This window comes from Colias philodice, chromosome 28 (genome assembly GCF_061535455.1).
Source record: "Colias philodice isolate Cphi_HAF_F1 chromosome 28, ilColPhil1 Martin Lab GWU primary, whole genome shotgun sequence".
Taxonomy (NCBI): Eukaryota; Metazoa; Arthropoda; class Insecta; order Lepidoptera; family Pieridae; genus Colias; species Colias philodice.
This window is the reverse complement of record NC_143113.1, coordinates 4,143,893-4,167,359: the sequence shown is the minus strand read 5'-3', so window position 1 is coordinate 4,167,359 and position 23,467 is coordinate 4,143,893. Positions and strand designations below refer to the sequence as shown.

The following is a 23,467-nucleotide window of genomic DNA, read 5'->3' as shown; positions in this document are numbered from 1 at the left end:
TGTGATGTCGTAAAAAATTGCATTTTTTCCGCTTACATTGCAAACGCAAGCTGAACCCTACGAGTTTTATCAAAATAATGTACTAAATATTATACACATTGAAAAGGTCTACAGAAAAGTCCGTGATGGTATATGTCTATCTCTTATGGATAACCCACAATAACATTTTTTTGTCATTTACTTTTTACGAAAAATAATGGCTAATTTTCGATGCGATTTTAACCAATACAGCATTAATCCTTAACCAATTAAATACCTTGAATACATTGTTCGTTTAATATAGATCTATATGGCCCTTTACACCGTATGATTTAAGTGAATATTTTCGAAGATATTACAGATTTAAAAATTGCGGGACGTAGCGTTTGCGGCGGTACCGGCCGGCCGCCAGGCTATCTACCTATACGAAGTCGGAGCGGGCCGCTATGTTTTTATATACAACGTTCACAGTTTTTCTGTAGTGTATTTAGTATCAGCATTGCACCCGTGCGAAGCCGGGGCGGGTCGCTAGTTACAAATAATTGTAATATCAAACTTATACATTACAGTTGATTTGAAGAATAAAATGGAAAATTTTATTTTTTTACATTTTTAGTTCTTTCGATTCCCGGTCGAAGAAAATGAATTTTTGAAAATCTTTGAATGCAGTTCTATTTCTTTTTAAAAATAAAGGAAATTTGCTATCTCCAGTATTTCTAGTACTTTCACCCAGGGCCCATCGAAAATTTCCACACTGTAAAATTTACAAACAAATATATTAATATGCAAATATTGCTCGTTTAATAGTATAGAATAAGAAGTTAATTTATATTTACAACAATAATCCTAGGATAACTAATAAAATCAAACTACTGATTTATTTATACCGTCGCCGTGCTCGCCGTTTTACTTGCCGCTCGGTTCTAATACGCGACCGGCGACTACAACGTGGTCGGGAGCAAAACTAGCACAGGTCCTCCCTCGATGACGTCCGGCTGGACTCTGGCGGCACTGACGTGGTGCGCGCGAGTCGCATTTTACGTATTATATTTTATATAGAAAAAAATAAGGGCTAAATTATAAATCTATCCAAAAATTTCCCTGTAAAACCTGATTAGTAAATGAAATGTAAAATTTTCATAAACATAGCGTTCCCCTAATTCTCATAAAACTGATTATGCTTTCAAAATCGATGTTACTTCTGATTTTTTTTTGATCGAGTTAAATGTTTAATATTGTGTTTTTATCCAAAAAAGTCACTAGATCAAACGTTTATCTGTGCTATCTATTTTTTTTGGATTTTAAATATGATGATTTCTATCCAAAAACCATGATTTAGAAACATACATTTTGGGTAAGGGCGCCTTAATATTGGTGGTTTTCATTTACAGAGTTCTTTACGCGACTCGCACTTGGATTTTTCTGTTTTGGTACAGTGTGTACGCAGCATTATGCATAATCGATTCGACTAAAATCGATTGAACTAAAATCGATTAGCCTTAAATCGATTTAATCGTTACTACCCTACATTCCTCGATTTGTTATTGACAATTGTGTATGTTCCTTTGCTGTTGAAATAATGGGTTGTTTTTATGAACAGTTTCTTTGTGCCAAAAGAAAATATTTTTTATATTTGTTCAGACATTTCGGAAATAAGATTTATAAAATTATACACAGAAAATATTTTAAGCTATTGCATAGCTTCTATCGCGGGCCTTGAGCGCAGGGACACGGAGGTGTGGCTTGAAGGCATGCTATGCAAAAGCTATACCGCGGCAGTCCCCGAGTGCCACAGTCTTTTATAATAATTTTTATTTTATAATAGGTATCATAATTGTTGACTTAAGAAATATTAATATACCTACACTTTTATTTATTTTAAACATATGTAGTTGAAAAATGCAATGGTTCATAAGAAAAACGAATTGTTTTGTACAGCAAAGGTACATTAAATATATTTTGTGTTATTATGACTAATTGATATTGTGTGCAATCTATAAAACAACGAGTAATTTTATTTTAACAATAAACGAACCGCTTATGCCTGTTTTATTTATTTTTGTTCTACGCATTTTTAATTAAAGGTTTTCTTTGAAATGATTGTGTTTTATTCATATTATACTTAAATCATGTGGGATTAGAAAATGACTAATTTCGAATTCTATGTTTTAGCAAACATCTCATGACATTTATTTTTAGTGTAACTTAATTTAACATCTGAATAAATATTGTTATTTCTTTCATTTTTTGTTTTATTTAAATATCCCCACAAACCAAAAGGTACCAATAAAAAATGTACCTACCTTTATCCTACGTACAAAACAATGAAAAAGCTAGTTAACACAATAAACAACTGAATTATTACCTAAAGTTGTGTGATTGTACTTAAACTGACATTGTATGTATTAAAATCTTAGATACTTATGACGTATAAATTATGTTCAAATATTAAAATTAATTAATTCATATTCAAATTGTTATACTTACATTGAATTATTAATACTAGGTCAGTAAATGTTCGCCAGTTAACTGCCAAAAAGGCTCGAATACACGTCATATTAATTATGTAGTTACCAACTTTTATTTATTACTTCAATGACTTCAAAATAATGTATAAACAAATCAACTCATACTCAGTTTTTAAAATTTAAGTTCGTTCATCGTTGCTACGACTTCAATTTCGCAACTTTTCGCGGTAGAATAATCCGCGTTCCTAATTGGTTCGTGCTAGAATCACGTGACCGTTCAAAGTTCTTAACGTCAACGTCAATGTCATTGTCAATACAGATAAACGAAATGTATCGGTAAATGATAGATTAAAAAATATATGAAATCTTAAAAGCCAAAAAATAGTTTCAATAAAAATAAAATTGTTATCGCTAATATTTGACCTAAACCATGAAATCCTCTTCATATTTCTCATTAATAGATGCGAAAGCTTGTATTCATGTTTGTTTGTTACTCCTTCACGCAAATACTACTGAACCGATTACAATGAAATTAAGCACACATACAGAGGGTAACTTGCATTAACATATAGGATAGTTTTTATCCCACTGGGAATGGGAATTATTCGGGTTTTCCTTTGACTACGCAGCATAGAGCAAGTAATATGGTACCTAGTCTACGCAGGGGAAGCTGCGGGCGAAAAGCTAGTAGACTAAGTAAATATTATCATCACGCATAAACCAATAGGAGTGGGTAAAACCGCGGGGCTCAGGGCTCATAAATTAATAACAACATTTCAATAAAAATTAATACAGCCGTGACTTCCCAAAGTGTAAATTTTATATCTACTGACTCATCCAATATTAAAAGATAAATGCGAGGTTGCAAAATTAAACAACACTCGATTTAAATAAAAAATGTCACGTTTTGATCGGACAGCGCTTGCTTTCATATAACGTTACATTATGACTAATAATTGCATATTTCCTATATTTTACTTGATTTGACTTTCAGGCACTAGATAACATATAAATGTTCATTATCGCAAAAAAAAATCTTTTAGTTATATGAAAGAGTGATTGATTTTTTGTCTATTAGTTATTACTTAGTTTATGTTAGAGACATGTTAGAAATACATGTAGGTTATATGTTTTGTAAATTATGACGTTAATTAATTGAAATAAACAGGTATTATTCTAGCATCCTAATATTATGTATCTACATGGTGTCCCGTAAGTAGTGGACCAGCAGGTTATGGGGGGTAGAGAGACTTATTCTGTAACAAAAATACTAAAATTTATTGTCCTAGAGCATTCATTTTTTTACACCAGCTTTATTTAAACTTCAGCCCGTAAACTTTAAAACATAAAATTTTTACCTATTTTTTGGTCTAATTTTTTTGTTGCTGTTAATTATGCTTAAGTATCATTATAATTAGGAAGACTTATGTATTCTTAACTACCTTGAACAATAAAATAAAAAACATATATGGTAAAAGTTCATATTTAGCCAGATAGCTTTTATCAAATTTTGAAAATAAAGCATAAATCAAAAACTCTAAGGTCTAGGACAATAAATTGTAGTATTTTTGTTACATAATAAGTCTCTCTACTCCCCATAACCCGTTGGTCCACTACTTACGGGACATCCTATATGTAGATATACCTACCTATATAGATAGAACTAATCAACTAATGTATTGTGACTAAACCACATTGCGTTTATACATTCCACATAAGCCTTCAAATACTTTACAAAAGGTTTATTTAGGTTCATGATACATTTAAATAAAAAACAAGATATCTTAAACCTCATATTTCAATATGTTTTATCAATTGTTTATAAACGAAGTAGGTCAGTTGTACCTCACCATTCAAGTTTGAACAATGTTATCATTTTTTATATTAGTTATTGGTTTTTTACATGTAAGTACCGAAGTAGTTAAGTATTAATCAGACTTCTTCTAGAAGCACTTTTGATTGGTCATTACATATTTTAACGTTTACTACCGATTCGGAAAGCAGTATCTATGGAGAAGAACCGGCAAGAAACTCGATATATAGTTGCTCTTTTAAAATCATGCCAGTTATGAGTTATTGATGACTTTAACGGCATATTTACTGATAGGCTGAAAAATATTAGGTACCCAACTACCTTTTTAGGGGCGATTTAAATGGTAAAACGTAGTAGGTAACTTTTTGCAATCTGTGGTAAAAATTAAAAGTATTACAGAAATGAAAACATACAGTGAGCTTTTTAAACTTTTTATTCGTAAAGGTTTTATAATTTCTACATAAATGATAAATTATATGTAAATTATGGACTTTTTTAGTGTTATGTAATATTCGAGTGTGTAGATCAACTACTGCTTCACTCTCTCACTAAAATATGAACCAAGAATATGTTAAGAATTTATCGATAGTACTTTGAAATTATATTTATTACTTTTTTACTCTAGATCGACTGTAGATCTCAATGAAACAGTCTGGAATTGGCTTTTTATATATTTTTATATGGTTACGATGTTAGAAATCAGTTTTAACTATTTTTAAATAATTATTTATAGTTTACAGGAAGCAATCCCATAGAAAGCGATGAATGCGTACAAATAGTAAGTAACATAAACAAATACTCTACGTTAACTCTTTGTTGAGAAAACTGCTATAAATCTTCTGTTTTTATTATATAAATTATATTCACACACAGGTATTACCAACATTGTCAGTAGAATCTGAAGAATTTTCAAAAGAAACAGCAAGTATTGAAGATGTTGACAAAGACGTTGAAGAAGAAAAAATAATCATAGATAATGGAGAGAAAGAAGTAGAATTAAAGGATCAAAAACCGGCTGCTGAAGAAAGTATAGACAATGTAAAATGTATTTTAAAGAACGAAAATACAGATAATGAACAAACTACAGATAACATAAAATGTATTGATGAAAATGCAGATAATAATCCAAGTAAAGATAATGTAAAAGATACTTTAAATGTCGAAGAAAAAAAATGTGAAGAGGGAACCACAGATTCTTTACGTTTTAGCGGACAGGTACATGCTTCTGGGAAAATTGTTATTTGTCGAAATTTTGGACGTACGTATTAAGTATTTATACACATGTATTTTTATATATCGGGTTAGTCTTAGGGAGTGCTGATAAATAAGTTATCGAGAGATGCTAGACTAAAAATTAACTTGGTTTGGGACACAGAGCGACATGCATGTATAGAGCATCAATTTCTTCATTTTATATTATTTAGTTAGATGCCCAATTTAGTTATTTTTTGCTTCCTTATGTTACAATAATTGTAGTAAAACATCATATTTATATGAATTATAATGGAGAAGTAGATAGAACGTAGCACATGCAAAAGATGAGTACAATAAAAAAATCTTGACTAAAATTATAATTTTGGAAATGTTTTATTTGTATATTTCTTTCACATCTCCATCTTTCTTATTTTCAGATATTCCAATGCGACGATTTCCAATATTTCACCGTCGTTTAATACCAGTACCATTTTACATCACAGAAACATCAAAACTTAATAATGTTGATAATAATATGGTTATTTCATATGGCATTAACACAGAAAATATCATAAAATCTATAGTTAGCAATGAAGATGAAGATAATTCAAATAAAGATATTAAATTTAAAGGATATGTGCCTGCTTCTGGAAAAGTTACTATTTCTGCTAAGTTTTAGTTATACGATTACGATATGAGTTATAATCGTATTTTATACATACGATTTTTTATGTCAATACATAGTTCATATTAATTATTTATCTATGTTAAAAAGTCTATTATAGTATGTCTGTATGTAAAATCTGCTGTAAATGATTATGAAAAAAAACGAATAAAAATAATAAAAATTTGGAGAATAGTTTTATGTTTTGTTTAAGTTCTTTTTTACGAAATTTGATATAAGTAGGTATGTGCCTATATACACAGTAACAGTGAATGTTTGGAGATGTTTAGGTTAGGTATTACAAGCTATATAATTTATATTAAATATGCTCTATTATAGGTAACACACATTAAATAAAATTCACAAAAAATATTTAACTAAAAGACTCATTGTAGTTTATGTAAGTATTTTTTAAAGAACAACGTGATTTTGCACGCCTCATAAGCGAAGCGTTGAGGTGGGTACTACTGTCACTTCGCGCAAAACATCTGATTTTTCAAACTTAAAATGTCTTTATGTATCATACTGCATACATTGCACTTGTAAGATAATACATACACACACATATTGAGAAAAAACACTATTTTTAACGTTCATGATATTTTTGATGTCATTTTTGTTATTTAAACTAGTTAAAAAACAGTTTAAAAAAGTTCTGTCTTGGACGTCCGTGTGTCTGTATGTGCGGATCCTTTTTCTTGTTAACACGATAGCGACCGAAATACTTTACTAATCGAGTCTTTTTTTTTTCTCTTACGCTTGAGTATGCTCAGGAATAGAACCCTTTCATTTTTCAGGGTCTGATTCGATGTGGTTTAATTGTTATTAAATAAACAAAAATAATAATTAATAAATATTTATTAAAAAAAAATTATGAGGCGTGCACTTTTGGATTTTCCAAATTATTTCATATTACAACGTATAGCAAAACATGTATCTTATAATAGACAATTGCATCTTTGTTTCGCAACAGTCTATTTTACAATTAACTGCACGTTTTACGAACCTATATAATCTATTTTCTATTAAAATCAGTAACTATGATTACAAAGAAGAGACTTAAGATTCACAGCAGATGTTACTTAATTTTATCATTTATCAATATATTTAATTACATAATATTATGTCACGTTCATAAACATCTCGATAAGAAATCTGATTATCTTTATACGGTATAAAAACAATATAATTTTAAGAAACTATGCATTCTCGACACATTCTTTAACATAATGATTAATTTACTATATTGTTTTGGTATCGCATTCATACAGGTGAGTTTGAATACTAAAATATATCTTGATACGTTTTATTTATATTCAAATAAACATAATGATTTTGAAAATATTTGATAAAATAATTAAATTACGTTTCATAATTACGAAATGGCTCTAAAAATTATTCAATACTGTCAAAGTAAAAGATACGCAATTTTTTTCTCTATACACATTTATGTTTCAGATATCAACAGCACAAGTAATAACATATAATCCTAGGACTGGGATACAATCAACTCCAGTCCAAGGGAATCAAATACAAAATGGTCATAACCATTTGAACCCTTTAGTAACGAATGTGAATGGACTTCATTTAACACGAACGACTGGCAATCAACCTAATAATGCCCAAGTGTCGAATATTAACGATCCTAATGCTAATTATAATCCTCTTCTCAATGCTAACATTGTGAACAAATATAATTATGCACCAATGGCAAATGCAGAAGCTAATGCAAAATATGTTACTCAAATGGCTAACACAGAAGCTAATGCTAAATATGCCACTCAAATAGCTAACGCAGATTTGACTACTGCTAAATATGTTACTCAAATGACTAACGCAGAAGCCAATGCTAAGTATGTTAATCAAATGGCTAACGCAGAAGCCAATACTAGATACGTTAACAATCAAATGGCTAATTCAGAATTAGCAAACGCCAAATTTAACAATGGACAAATAGCTAACGAATTTGCTAACAACTATGCTAATTCTCAAATAGCAAATTCAGAAATGGCCAACGCAAGACTAGTAAATACACAAAATGCAAATGCTGAATTAATGCAACAAAATTACCGTAATGCTCAATTGGAAAATGCTGAATTGCAGAAAAGGAACTACAATATAGAATTAGCCAAGCTAAATGCTCAACATGCTGAGGAATTGGCTAACGCTCGACTAAACGCTCAAAATGAGCAAACAAATGCCCGGTTAATACAATCAAATGCCAATTGGTTAAATAAGAACATAGTAACTGCAAATGACAATGCAAGAGTTGAGAATGCTGCAACAAACTTTGCTAATAACCCCATAAGTTTCTGGGCATTAAATAATTTGGCCAGTATAAACGGGAATACAGCAACATTTAACATGGGTAATGGTAATGGTGGACAGATATTTACTATAACGAGTGGGTCACCAAATAGTCCAGCTTTTGGGATACAGTTATTAGCAGAAGCGCTTGAGATTGGAGGTACAGTCGCGGTCAATGGTCAAATGCCAATTTTTGGTACAGTGGCCGTTAATGGCAATCTGCCTACAGATGGTTCGGCCTCTGTTAATTATAATTCTGGTCGATCAGTTAAAGCCTAAGTAATGTAATGTGTGATATTTATTGTAGATGTAAATAGGAATAAAGAGATAAATTATTAAAGAGATTTTTCATTGCCCCGATAATTAATACATCTATATCTCTAATAAGCGCTAATCTCAGGAACTACTGGTCCGATTTAAAAAATTCTTTCGGCGTTACATAGCCCATTTATCGAGGAAGGCTATAGGCTAAAGGCTAATATATCATCACACTAAGACGAATAAGAGCCGGGCAATGCGGGTAAAACCGCACAGCACAGGTAGTTTTAGACATGATGTTATGTTTGCATCATTTTAGATATAAATTGTTGAAACTGCGAATGCAACAAAAAAGAACAAGCACATTTAACTTGATATTTCTGAGTATGTATTATATAACAAAATATAAATACATAACCTACTGTAACTATTATGAAATGAAAAGACTGCAATAATTTCAACTAAGACGATATATTTTAGTTTTACACTCTATTAATCACATGGAAATCTGTCAAGGCACTTAGATAATATTATAGAAAGATATCTAGAGTTTGGATTCATAAAATAGCCTGCTCCAATTATTATTAAACAACATAACTCATATTAAAAGGTTAGAAAACAAGCATAGCAAAAACTCTACTTATTAAATAAATAAATAAATAAATAAATCTCTTTATTTACATAATGTGTGTACAAAGATAACAAATTTGAAATTACATTATAGGTCGAATCAACACATTAGCCATAAATGGCGTGAAAATTATTAATATAATTTGCACGCAATGATAATTCAGCTCCGCAATAATAGTTTGGAAAATCCAAAAGTGCACGCCTCATAATTTTTTTTTAATAATTATTTATTAATTATTATTTTTGTTTATTTAATAACAATTAAACCACATCGAATCAGACCCTGAAAAATGAAAGGGTTCTATTCCTGAGCATACTCAAGCGTAAGAGAAAAAAAAAGACTCGATTAGTAAAGTATTTCGGTCGCTATCGTGTTAACAAGAAAATCCTCCGCACATACAGACACACGGACGTCCAAGACAGAACTTTTTTAAACTGTTTTTTAACTAGTTTAAATAACAAAAATGACATCAAAAATATCATGAATGTTAAAAATAGTGTTTTTTCTTAATATGTGTGTGTATGTATTATCTTACAAGTGCAATGTATGATACATAAAGACATTTTAAGTTTGAAAAATCAGATGTTTTGCGCGAAGTGACAGTAGTACCCACCTCAACGCTTCGCTTATGAGGCGTGCAATATTTCTCTGTATTAGGGGTTAAAATTCTTAGAATAAAATTAAAAACAATGTTTTAAGCATAGAGATACCTATCATTAGTTATAATAATATCTATTTAAATATTGTTCTGTGACTATATAAACGACACGATACGTGATTTAAGAGATAATCCATGCGTTGTTTTGTACTTAGGTATAAGTATGTATTTTTTAATTCTATAATGTTATGCATCATGAATGAAGTTAGCAAAATTACTATCATTTCATCAATTTTATACTTTTAGTTAGCTCAGATCAACCAAATTACCTAATACCTTTATCCCCTCAAAAATTGTGACACAACCCTTTGTAAGATAGTCAATATAATATTATTTTTATATTAAGAAAAAACTCTGATTAAAAATTTTTTTCGAATTACTTTTTATTTATCATTATAGTTAATATGAGCTAGATTTATTTCTCATAAATCAGTTCAATTCGTTGCAGCGTTTCCACCTATTGTAAAGTAGATTTACTGTAAATCAGATATTAAAACGTAGGTCTTAAAAAAATCAAGCTTTAATTCATTAAACTAGACTTATTTTAGAAGCACTTTTGAATCGTCAAAGAAAATAATAATTTTTAATAGGAACATTTCATATAAATAGAAAAAAATACTTTTGTTTAATGTAGAAGGAAGAGGAATGAAGGACGAACGTATCAGTAGGTACAATAAATTGTTTTCTTTGTAAACGAAATAAAATCCATTATTTGCACCATTTTATATTTTTTTCAAATACATTTCTATACTAAGCGAACAATCATAACACCACACATAAATATCAAAAATAATTTAATATCATATAAATTAAATTTTCCGCATTAAAACAATCAATAAACAGGGTTGTTGCAATTGCTTGCCAAAGTCACCGTGCCTCCTGCCGGCACGTTGCCTTCAAACGTAACAAAGCCAATCACTGGCACATTGCCAGCAACAGCTGTAGAACCTCCTACTGGCATTTCCCCAGCCACAGCAACATCACCATAACCTATAGGTGACACTCCTGATATTGGAAGACCGGCGAAAGACAGGCTGTTCGCGTTAGCGTTTATCGCGTTGGTATTGGCAGCGATAGCGTTGCCAGTGATGCCGTTGCCAAGCGCTGCGATGCCACTGGCAGCTATGTTGTTGCCTAATGCCATGTTGTTGGCAAGTAATGCATTGTTGGATAGATTGTTTACACCTAGGTTGGTGATACTAGCGCCGATTGGTTGAGTGATGCCATTCTGAAAATATAATTGATTTATATGGATGTTTGAATAGTATTTAAAGAAATATAATTAACAAGTAATTAGAGCTAGCAATTACTAAGAGAAATGACATGTTATTTTGCAGCAAATCAGCTAAATTATCAATGTTTATGAAGCTGTGATTTATTGCAGTTGAAATTTTAAGAACAAAACCTATTGAGAGACAAATCCTTTATGTGATATTTCGTTAATAAAATAGAGCAGCATACCAAAAAACGTTTTTTTTTATAAAAGGTGTTTTCGATATTCAGATACTGAACTGGTAAATCCAACCATGAATATTGTGCTGGTGTTGCGTATTTTAAAATGGCAAACATGTTGTTATTAAATAGAGACTTTTTAAATGTAAGTATTATTTCCCTATCTCTATGTTACTTTATATTGATTTATATTTTACAACATCAGTCTATTAACTATGTATCTAAATATATTGGGATAAATTATTAAATAATATACTACCTGAATTAAACAAACGAAGATACAGACAAACAGACCTCGGTGCATCTTGTGTTATCAACTACTACAATTAAATCTAGTTTTCAAACAATTTAAATCACTTTTATCATAAAATCTCTTCTTACATAATATATGATAAGCTAATAAAAGATAATCATATTCTGTATGTTATGAAATGTATATATACGGGAATATACAGTGTGTCCGGACATGACATACCGATATTTGAAGGGGCTATTCTCCAGGTATTTTTATCGACAATTCAACCCCTCTACAGTCCCCTGCCTCACCCCCCTCAAAATGGCAAACCTATCAATTCGGATAGTGAATTTATGAAAATTGTAATAAATTCGAAAGTGAGTGTCACAAAATACTAAATTTGGTTTTATTTGAACAATAACAAGTTATTCTTGGGACCACTAAACAAATTTAATTGATAAGAGTGATGAAACATACTTTAAAAAATTCGAAAACCATTTTGAGGGGGGTGAGGTAGGGGACTGTAGAGGGGTTGAATTGTCGATAAAAATACCTGGAGAATAGCCCCTTCAAATAGCGGTATGTCATGTCCGGACACACTGTATTTTAAGAATGGATGTAGATGTTAATGGAATTAATTTATTTTTAGCCACATTTCACATTTCATTGTTTAGTTAAAGTTATTTCTTCAAATAAATCCCTACTTCCCTTGGTCCTGAAATGAAAGAAATTTAGCTCCAAAAAAATAAAAGTGTGATTTAATGTGGGTGTAATCGACGCCTAGAAGTTTTTACAACTAAATGTAGAGCCCTTGTAGAGCCATTATGATAAGTCTAAACCTACGAAATAAATAGGATGGTAGAGTAAATAAGAATTTAACGTTATATTTTAATTTAATTTGCTGAATTTTAAATGTAATGAACACACTGGTCGGTGTACGTAATTATTAATTAGTATTTATATTTAACTAGCTTTCGATCCGCGGCTTCGCCCGTGCAGTCAAAGAAAAACCCACATAGTTCCTGTTCCCGTGGGATTTCCGGGATAAAACTTATCCTATGACCCGGAGTAAAAAGTAGCCTATGACCTTTCTCGAGTATCAAAATATCTCTATACCAAATTTCATGCAAATTGGTTCCGTAGTTAAGGCGTGATTGAGTAACAGACAGACAGACAGAGTTACTTTCGCATTTATAATATTAGTATGGATAGTAGATAGCATCTCTACAAATTTAGATTTGTTTAAATAAGTGGTAACTTGATAACCATTTTTTTACATGTTTCATAAATGTATTTAGGAAAAAAATACCATTTTGTATAAACTAAGATTTATTTACATCTTATACATTGTAGAGGTACATACATAATATATGTACATCTTTTAATTTGTAATTTTATTTACTATGTATGTAGGTCTTCTTTCAAAACACATACATACCTACATTTACTTACAGTTTCGTATCGAATCTTCTCTCGTCATTACAACGTTTCCATTGCCTGCTGAGTATTGAACCTTTCCACGACCACAAGTAGGCAGCGCACCATCTACTTCTACAGTTCCTAAAAACGGCAATATACCCGCTACAGACAATCTTCCTTGTATAGTATTCTCGGAATATACAGATATCCCTGTAGGCGCAATCGGTGAATATGAAAATACTTCAAAAACTCCGCCATTAAATGGTTTAATTTCATCTAAATTGTAAATATATCTTGGTTCGGTTATAACTTCGGTAGTAATTGGAGATGACATTTCAGAAAGACATGCAGGAGTGCAACATCGGCCAGAAATCATTGGTACGGGAGCTATTAACGTTAAAAAAAAAGTCATTTTAGTATAGTTGGTTTTTTGATATACTGTTCCTCTTGCTATTTCGGTTAGAGTCCGGGCTGTCTGGCTGGTCGCAGTGGTTGCGTTTTTTAGTGCGCATCTTATCTGCACAGGATAATTTCCTTAATTTTAAGTCATTTTTTAACGCGTAATTTTTAATATTTTGCCTTTAGATAGATCCATCAGACATAATTTTTTTATTGCAAGACGTTTTTTTCGTTGTTAAATAGGTGCCAGACGCAATTTTTTATTTAGTTTTTATAAAAAATTCAAATTATTTTAGAATGTCTGTAAATTTCATATTATGTTCTTCAAACATAATATAATCTAAAATTAATTAGCCAGACGCTAATTCGATTGTTAAGTATTAAATATGTACAAATAAAAACGTAGTGAAAGTAGGTAAGTATAACAATTTGATGATTGTGTATATGGAGAGATAGTTTAAAGTGCAAGAGAGATAGAAAGGGTCGGCCGCGAAAATTAAATAACAATAAAAAATAACTTTTTTTTTCGAAAATATACGATGCATAGAAATTGAATTGTTCCTACTCTAGGATTCCCTGTGTTGTGGGAACAAGTACCTTCCATTGGTACATTTTATTCCTTAGGCTAAAAAATAAACTATTAGGGTACATAAACAATCTTCTATACAAAACAATTTTTTTTATAACTAACTAGCGACCCGCCTGGCCCTGGCTTCGCACGGGTGCAATGATGTCAATACTAAATACACTACAGAAAAACTGTGAACGTTGAATATAAAAACATAGCGGCCCGCTCCGGCTTCGCACGGGTATAAAATATATAGCCGGGCGGCCGGCCGGTACCGCCGCAAACGCTACGTCCCGCAATTTTTAAATCTGTTATATCTTCGAAAATATTCACTTAAATCATACGGTGTAAAGGGCCATATAGATCTATATTAAATGAACAATGTATTCAAGGTCTTTAATTGGTTAAGGATTAATGCTGTACCTATTGGTTAAAATCGCTTCGAAAATTAGCCATTATTATTTGTCGTAAAAAGTAAATGAAAAAAAAAAGTTATTGTGGGTTATCCATAAGAGATAGACATTAGACATATACCATCACGGACTTTTTTGTAGACCTTTTCAATGTGTACTATTATAGTTAGTACATTATTTTGATAAAACTCGTAGGGTTCAGCCTGCGTTTGCACTGTATGTGGAAAAAATGTAATTATTTACGACATCACATTAGAAACCTCAAAAATAACAGTACTTTTCCACTATTTAATGTGTGTTATTATACATATAAACCTTCCTCTTGAATCACTCTATCTATTAAAAAAACCGCATCAAAATCCGTTGCGTAGTTTCAAAGATTTAAAGGGACATAGGGACAGAGAAAGCGACTTTGTTTTATACCATGTAGTGATGATGATAACAATATTAATTCATTAATCTTAATATATATATATAAATCTCGTGTCATAATGTTTGTCCTCAATGGACTCCTAAACCACTTAACCGATTATAATAAAATTCGCACACCATGTGCAGTTCGATCCAACTTGAGAGATAGGATAGTTTAAACATGTAGGTACCACGGGCGAAGCCGGGGCGGACCGCTATACCGGTATACTAGCTATATAAATTCATGCTAACTACTTTAGTTAAATTCAATACAAACTTAAACATGCGAGTGTGTACTGTGTGTGTGTTCACGTGTGTGTGTCTTGTGTGTGTGTATGTGTGTACATCATTATTGAAACTAATTTTCTAGTTGTTTACAGATGATGGAATATTGGAAAACAATAACAATTCCTTAGACGATAACATAAATAATTCTGACAGTGTGAGGGAAGATGATGATGATTATGAAGATGGCTTTTTAAATTTAACAATGTAATTGTTTAACCTTCATTGATATAGATTTTATTCTATTTTCAATGTATGGTAACTTTAATATTTTATTTTTCACTTTTATGTTTTTTTTTTTCATTTTAGCTTTTATTTATAAGAACAAGTGTAAATAATATTGTATTCTTGCAATTATTTCCTGTCGCATAATTAAAATACACTAGCTGATGAGCTGCATGCTTCATTACTTTTTTTTATTTATACACATTATTTAATACTTAACAATCGAATTAGCGTCTGGCTAATTAATTTTAGATTATATTATGTTTGAAGAACATAATATGAAATTTACAGACATTCTAAAATAATTTGAATTTTTTATAAAAACGAAATAAAAAATTGCGTCTGGTACCTATTTAACAACAAAAAAAACGTCTTGCAATAAAAAAACTATGTCTGATGGATCTATCTAAAGGCAAAATATTAAAAATTACGCGTTAAAAAATGACTTAAAATTAAGGAAATTATCCTGTACAGATAAGATGCGCACTACTAAACGCAACCACTGCGACCAGCCAGACAGCCCGGACTCTAACCGAAATAGCAAGAGGAACAGTATATCAAAGAACCAACTATACTAAAATTCTCACTTGTCAACGTCGGTAGCTCCTATACGACATCTGAAAGAAGAATAAAATGAAATAATGAGTTAATTTGACGTATAAAGTTACTTTAACGGTGCATTAACATCAAACGAACATAGAGATAGAGTAAGAGCATTCTTTCGTGATCGTTTAGTGTAAACGAAAACTCGTATTCAGTGTTGTTCAGTATTAGAACATTGTATAGAATCTTTTCGACCGCAAAAACGAAAGAATGCTCTTCGTCCTTCGACTATTTACACTAAAATAATTTGATATAGTGGGGTTAGAATGAGCATTCACTCGTTTGATGTAAATGCACCGTTAGAAAGATACTTCTATAAATTTTGAGGACGCTTGTAAATATATTTAGGAAACTATTTGTAATTAAAAAATGTAGAAAATTGAAACATGAACGTGCAGAGTAGGTAGTTCCTATATTTCTTAAAATCTATACTAATATTATAAAGGTAAAGAGTTTGTTTGTTATTGCTTGAACGCGCTAATCTCGGAAACTACTGGTCCGATTTGAAAAATTCTTTCGGTGTTGGATAGCCCATTTATCGAGGAAGGCTATAGGCTATATATCATCACGCTAAGACTAACAGACGCGGAGCCACGCGGGTGAAACCGTCGAGCGCAGCTAGTAAACAATAAAGTATCAAAAATTAAATTAATATCAGATAATTATAAGGATTTGCATATTAGAAGGATTAAAAACTACCTGAATAGAAATCATAATAGTAAAACCAAATACGATTTTGGCAGCCATTTTGTTTATTTTTCGTGAACAAAATGATGACCTAAATTAATCATTAACAGAATTTATACAATAAAACTGAGGATAACATATTTTTGAATACTAATCAATTAGTTTATACGTGCCTTTAGGAAATTGTATGACGTCTATAGTTCTATCTGTCTGTCCTTCGATATAAAATGTTAATCTCTAAGTACTAATATTATAAAGCTGAAGAGTTTGTTTGTTTGAACGCGCTAATCTCAGGAACTACTGATGCGTTTTGAAAAATTCTCTCGGTGTTAGATCCAGCTATCCCAACCAGCAAAGATGTCCTATAACAATAACTTACATCACTAAAAAGCTTTTTAAATGACGTATAACAGTGTCGCGGTGACAAGCTTGTTGTATAATAGCGTTTAATGAGATGATTTTGCTCTATAATTATACACAGCAAATTTGTCCCATAACAAGGTGATGTAATGTATCACTATTTATATCACGCTGGTGAAACCGCAGAGCGCAGCTAGTTTTATTATAATATGTAGTGCTATATCATTAAGATACAAAATTTTATTTCATCATTATTTAAGTAATTCAATTGGTTTTGAAAATTTACTTGAAGTTTGTTAGTAGAAGAGGCCTATTTTCAGCAATGGTGATTATGATGAATGTTCGACTTAAAAAATATTAATGTTATGTTAACATCATTGATAATGTTGTATTACTACCTAAAAGAACCGATCTCGGTTTTTTAATCAGAAACATTAAATTATATTACTTACGATACTAACTCATAATAATGATGTAGAAGAAGTAACTAAAATGAAACTACAATAATGAACTTTTGGCGCCATATTCTCTAGCAGGCTGCTTTGCTTTTTTTTTAATTCTTTTGTGACAAGGCAATGACAATTTTCCAACTTTTTTTTCTTGGATTTGATAGTGAATGATTAAAATTAAGAAACAGTTTTAAGAGATATAAAACCGATTCATTATCAATATTGCAAGGAAATAAAATAATCACGTATGAAGAGAAATTTCAAAATAAGATTTTGTCATTATAAAATGTCTTCTTATATAAAATAAGATTAACTTTTAATTGATTTTATTGTAGTAAAACAACATAGTAATCATGTCTGCATTTGCTTTCTTGATATTTTGCGTTCAAGTTTGCTTGATTCAGGTAAGGAACAGATGACAGAATAAGACTTAATTTCATAACAATAAGGCACAAAGTAAATTGATATGTTTTATTTGCTGAACGTGCGTTTAGCACAATTCAGAGCAGAATTCTTTGATTATCAATTTTATGTTTAAATGTGAAATATTTGGTTGTTTTTGCCTGATTTCAAATGAAAAAGAATTTAGCAAAAAATGTCTTGTTATGCGTTATCGCAATAAATATCAAAAGCTGTTTACAATATTTTAAGAACACTAAACATAATTGATTTTAAATAAACTAAAAAAAACTCTGTTTTTCATCTCTAACTTCTTATCAAATTAGTTATATCTTGCATATATAATCTATAATGATATTATTAATCATTCCAGAATGTATACAGTCAATGCATAGGTGCTGGAACATATGGTCAAAGCTTCACTAATCCAGGCTTAAGCCTTTCCAATCCTGCTCTTAATGGCATGAATTTGGCACCTGGTGGCCAATATAATGGTCCAATAGCTGGGCCACTAGCTGGCCCAACACCTGGCCCAGTAGTTAACCAAATAGCTAGTCCTTTTGAAGGCATCGCGGGAGCGTATGGCGGTTCTGGCATCGGTGACGTCACAGTGTTGGGAGAGATGCCAGTGGCAGGTACCACGCTGGTCACTGGTCAAGTGCCAATCCTCGGTGCTGTGCGCTTCTCTGGAGACCTGCCAGCTGGTGGCATTGTGACCATATCTGGCAGCTGTGGCTGTGGATCTAATGGTCCTATTGTATATTAGATTAGAATAAGAATATTAAATTATTTACATACATTTGTTGTTTACTTTATTTCTAAGTTAGTGGGTTATGAAAACAATGACCTGCCAAGGTTGCTATAAATTTTGCATGTAGCAAATTTGCTTACCAACTCAGGCTTCATTTTTGATGATAATAAATTCTTTGTTTGAAAAAATATCAGTTTAATCGTTTTAAATTATATATAATATTAAAAAGACAAATAATTTACTTATAATTAATGAAATGATAAATTTTAATAAATGAAAAAAAGAGTGTTTACTAATTTTCTAACATTATAAAAAATCTTTTGAACGCACTAAGAACAACGAAAGAGTGCTCTACACCTGTTTACACAAAAAAATTACATAGTGGGGTTAGAATGAGCTTCGCTTATTTGATGTAAATGCACTGTAAGAGCATACACGAATCTATGAAGTCCTAATGCGACTATCTAAATTGATAAGCCGTAAATTAATAATAGCTAATCGCAATTCTTGTCAATAACAATTAGACTACAGGCCCATGTTGAAAAAATTATGGGTTATTTGAACCACGAGGTGACCTTAGTACGATATAAGAACATAAAATAATAAGATTCAGCACTATGCCGTCACTTGTAAGCTGTCCAACTGAGTGCAGATGAGAATTCGAAAGTACAGGTAGAGATTTAAAACCCGCGGGTTTAAAACCCGCACTGCTCTTTTTTAATTATAATTTCTAAAAATGAGCTAAATTTCCTATCTATAGGAACATTTTTAGAAAAGTATCTATCTAAATAGCTATTTATATAGCTTTTTCAAATTCCTTTGCTGGAATCTGGATCAGGGTTATATTATACGCCTGTAATTGTTAAGTACCTATCTGTTTAGGCAGTCGGGAAAAGTGGCCTGCTCAAAGATTGAATTTTCAACTAGTTCGATTACCGATAGCAAGTGAATTTTCTAAAATAATAGAATGCAGTTTTAACTATTTATTTTAAAAAATAAAGGAATGTTCCCTTTCAGATAAATTTGCTATCTACAGACTATAGAATTTTAAGTACTGCAGGCTTATAGAAAATTTCCACCTTGATAGTAACACATCCATTTTAGTTGCATATTTTAATGCTCGATCGGCATGTATTGCATAGGAAATTTCTTATCCTGATTTGCAATGACAACTATAAAAGTACGATTTGCGAATAAATAGATGACATTTGCCTATCCTAGCATATTTTAACGTTTTAGACTTGATAGAAATTTAGTAACTAAATTTTATTCAATAACAATATGAACATTATGGAGTTTCTTGCCGGTTCTTCTCCATAGATACTGCTTTCCGAATCGGTGGTACCTAAATGTTAAAAATATGTATTGACGTTTCAAAAGTGCTTCTAGAAGAAGTCTAATTGAATAAATAAATGTTGAGTTTGAGTTAAGAATGGTACAAAGACGGCAATTATTTTCACAATGTAATATGCAGTTAAGTAATAATAATTATTTAATATCACATTTTCTAAGAATGCATGTAACATTATGACATATATTGCATGACAATTAACACATTGTAAGCAGTGTAGGAATATAAAATAGGTCATACATTTCTAAATTACATTGTCAAGTGTATTTTAGAACCAACATGTCTTTCAAAATTGTTTTCTTGTGCGCTCAAGCGTTCTTGTTACAGGTAATGGTTTAATAATCTTCTGACTTATTCGATACATAATCATTAGTGTACCTAGTTATTAAATGTTTATTAGACTCCAAACTATATTTATTATATTATTACATCTAAGAATTAATACCAATGAGAAAGAGGGATTGGAGATAATCGTCATAAAATATAACTATAATTTGATAGTGAAGTAATGCTTTTTTCTAAAGAAAATTGCACTCTACCTAATTGCATTCATCACAAAAACAACCTAGAGTATTTATGTTTATTATTTATTTCACGATATTTACCTACAAATACGTAGGTAGCGCCATGAAACATACATACATTGGAAACGACCCCATTGTAATATTATCATATCAACGATATAATGATGCATCATCACATTACATATTCAATTCAAATAACACAGATTATAATTGATTCATCATACAAATAACACAGATTATATATTTTTCCTTATTTACAGAGCATCGCCGCTCAGTGCATGAACAACTACCCTGAGAACCTCGCATATGCGTCCTACGCACCATGCTCACAATATGGCCCTGGCCCATACGGGCAATACGCTGCCCCAGCAAGTGCATATGCCCCCAACGGTGCTTACAACCCCACCATGCTATCCGCATCAAACGGAGGCGGTCTAGCCGTCGCCAGTTCGTCTCCAATCGCTCCCGTGGGTGTATCTATGACATCTGAAAACGCATATGAAGGACCATTAGCCGTGTCTGGGCAGATTCCGTTCTTAGGGGCAGTTGGCGTCGAGGGACCTCTGCCTACAGCGGGAGCTGGTGCTATACAATACAGTTGTGGTAATGGCAATGTAGCTATGTTGGCTGAAGACCTGGGTTATGGATATGGAGCAGTTGCCCAGGGATATGCGCCTGGGTCTTATGGGCAAATGGCATATGCTCAATACAATGCGCCGTATGGTGCATGCTATAATTAGATTTAGTTCTAATTTAGAATAAATAAACGATAGAATATATTTGCTGTTGTTTTAATTCCTATGAGTGTTATACAAATTAATGATTGTGTGTTAGTTACACTTTGCACACGGCAATTTATGACGAATGACAATGAAAAAAAAAATGCACTAATTTTGGTGCGAAAATTAAATTAACTAGGGGATGAAAAGGGGTGTGGAAAGATATTAATTTCAATCAAAATAAAATAAAACATTTTAGATATCATCGAAACAAAATAATCGACGTACAGCAATAACGTTTTCAGCTCTACGTCGATTATTTGGCGAAAAGATAATTGTGTTCTACAAAAAATTTCATACATTTTTTTCATATAAAAGTTCAACATATTATGAACGACATTATATGAATGGATTCATGGTGCAAATCGAACGATATCTATCGGTGCATTTTCATCAAACGAACATAGAGCTAGAGCAAGAGGATTTTTTCATTATCTTTTAGTGTAAACGTAAACTCGTATTCAGTGTTGTTCAGTATTAGAACATTGCATAGAATCTTTTCGAACGCACTAAGAACAACAAAAGAATGCTCTACGCCTGTTTACACTAAAATAATTTGACATAGTGGGGTTAGAATGAGCATTCGCTCATTTGATGCAAATGCATCGAAATAAGAATTATTGAAACATTTTTACATATTTTGTTTTAAGTTTTATAAGCCCTATTGTTTTTAATAATTCATAAGTACAAATACAGAGAGATCTAGCTCTATATTAATTATTGCTTCTTCTACTAGACCTGCAGGCTCTATATTAATTTAATATTAATATTATGTATAAGATAAAACTAATCTTTGGAGATTCAGATTCATCATTCCCATAAAAAACATGGTAATTGCTAAAATAAATAAACAGAAAGAACAATTAGAATTTCACTGTCTCTCTATTAAAATAATAGAATTAAAGACAAGTGTTACAGATTTATTTATTAATTCTATGTATAATTTTTAAAATCACTCATTTCATTCTACTAATCCTACTAATATTATAAATGCGAAAGTTTGTGAGGATGGGTGTGTGTGTGTTTGTTACTCTTTCATCAAATACTACTGAAACGATTACAATTTAGGTTTTATCCCGGAAATACCACGGGAACGGAAGATATGCGGGTTTTTCATTGAAAACGCGGGTGAAGCCGCGGACGGAAAGCTATAGTATGTGATAATTCTTAGTTACGTCCTACTAATATCTGTCTATATGTTTATGATTCTCTTTATTTGGAACTGCTGACCTGATTATTATTTTATTTATATTCAAATGAATCTTTGTAGAGCGATCTTTGTAACAATATTTCTTACGTTTTAGATAGGTACGAGTAATAATTGTCGTCAGCAGCAACTTTCATCCAGATCCGTTAATTACGGCATATTTGAGTATCAAACATACAAAAATGTTTTTAAAATATAATATATTTGATACGATCTAGAAATTAATTGTCGTTGTTCAAAAATGCTTCAATCGTAAGCAATAATTTCTATGTGCTGTTACTAAATAAAAATATTACAATTAACTGTTGAAAATATGCACGTATCATTTATATTTTATTAAATTAAAGAAACTTTATCGAGTTGAAATTTTATTGTCGATTTCAATTTAGTATCTACATTTATTGGTACTTACAAAAAACGTCAACATGGAAAGAACTACGGTACCTTATTAATTTGCGATTCATATAAAAATTTTGAATGAATGTTTTCAAGAGAGAGAAGTATGTAGGTATTTTTTTCATTAACAACTTTTTGGTGTTCATAATAGGAAAATGTTAAATTTTTATAAGTTAATAATTCTAAGTCATGTTGATTTCTGCATTAGTGGCATAAAGATTATGCAGACAACGTTCAAATAATTATTCTATTCATTTGTTATATTCTGGAAGCATCATCACTACCTAAGTACATACATAGTATAAAACAAAGTCGCTTTCTCTGTCTCTATGTCCGCTTGTATGCTTAAATCTTTAAAACTACGCAACGGATTTTGATGCGGTGTTTTTTAATAGATAGAGTGATTCAAGAGGAAGGTTTTAGTGTATATAATTTATAAGGTTTTAGACAAAGCGAGCGAAGCCGCGGGCGGTAAACTAGTTTGATTATAATAGAGAAAAATGTAGAGCATGAACTAAGACGTGTAGTTTTTAAATGTATTTGTCTATGAAGTTAGACATTTCCACGATTTCTTCTCATAGA

General features: G+C 31.2%; 5 protein-coding genes across 6 annotated transcripts; 4 read left to right on the top strand and 1 right to left on the bottom strand.

Annotated features, from left to right (window-relative positions):
- Window positions 1–3,550: 3,550 nt before the first annotated feature.
- LOC149476320 (uncharacterized) lies at window positions 3,551–6,133 on the top strand. Its single transcript, XM_089712007.1, has 3 exons — window positions 3,551–3,565; window positions 5,134–5,518; window positions 5,892–6,133. The coding sequence occupies exons 1-3, from the start codon at window positions 3,551–3,553 to the stop codon at window positions 6,131–6,133; spliced, it is 642 nt and encodes a 213-aa protein (XP_089568133.1).
- Window positions 6,134–7,347: 1,214 nt separating this feature from the next.
- On the top strand, window positions 7,348–8,704 carry LOC149476319 (uncharacterized). Its single transcript, XM_089712101.1, has 2 exons — window positions 7,348–7,389; window positions 7,577–8,704. The coding sequence occupies exons 1-2, from the start codon at window positions 7,348–7,350 to the stop codon at window positions 8,702–8,704; spliced, it is 1,170 nt and encodes a 389-aa protein (XP_089568227.1).
- A 2,097-nt stretch (window positions 8,705–10,801) lies between these two features.
- LOC149476318 (uncharacterized) lies at window positions 10,802–11,733 on the bottom strand. Its single transcript, XM_089711992.1, has 2 exons — window positions 11,684–11,733; window positions 10,802–11,200 (listed from the first exon to the last, which is right to left on the bottom strand). The coding sequence occupies exons 1-2, from the start codon at window positions 11,726–11,728 to the stop codon at window positions 10,805–10,807; spliced, it is 441 nt and encodes a 146-aa protein (XP_089568118.1). The 5' UTR covers window positions 11,729–11,733; the 3' UTR covers window positions 10,802–10,804.
- A 6,098-nt stretch (window positions 11,734–17,831) lies between these two features.
- LOC149476317 (chorion class CA protein ERA.5-like) lies at window positions 17,832–18,643 on the top strand. 2 transcript variants are annotated; one of them, XM_089712380.1, is made up of 3 exons: window positions 17,832–17,882; window positions 18,251–18,356; window positions 18,444–18,643. In XM_089712380.1, the coding sequence occupies exons 1-3, from the start codon at window positions 17,832–17,834 to the stop codon at window positions 18,641–18,643; spliced, it is 357 nt and encodes a 118-aa protein (XP_089568506.1). The 2 variants fall into 2 exon arrangements, with proteins under 2 accessions (XP_089568506.1, XP_089568505.1); XM_089712379.1 differs by having other exon boundaries at window positions 18,251–18,643.
- A 1,615-nt stretch (window positions 18,644–20,258) lies between these two features.
- On the top strand, window positions 20,259–21,243 carry LOC149476316 (chorion class CB protein PC404-like). The gene is made up of 2 exons (XM_089712359.1): window positions 20,259–20,306; window positions 20,764–21,243. The coding sequence occupies exons 1-2, from the start codon at window positions 20,259–20,261 to the stop codon at window positions 21,241–21,243; spliced, it is 528 nt and encodes a 175-aa protein (XP_089568485.1).
- Window positions 21,244–23,467: the final 2,224 nt, after the last annotated feature.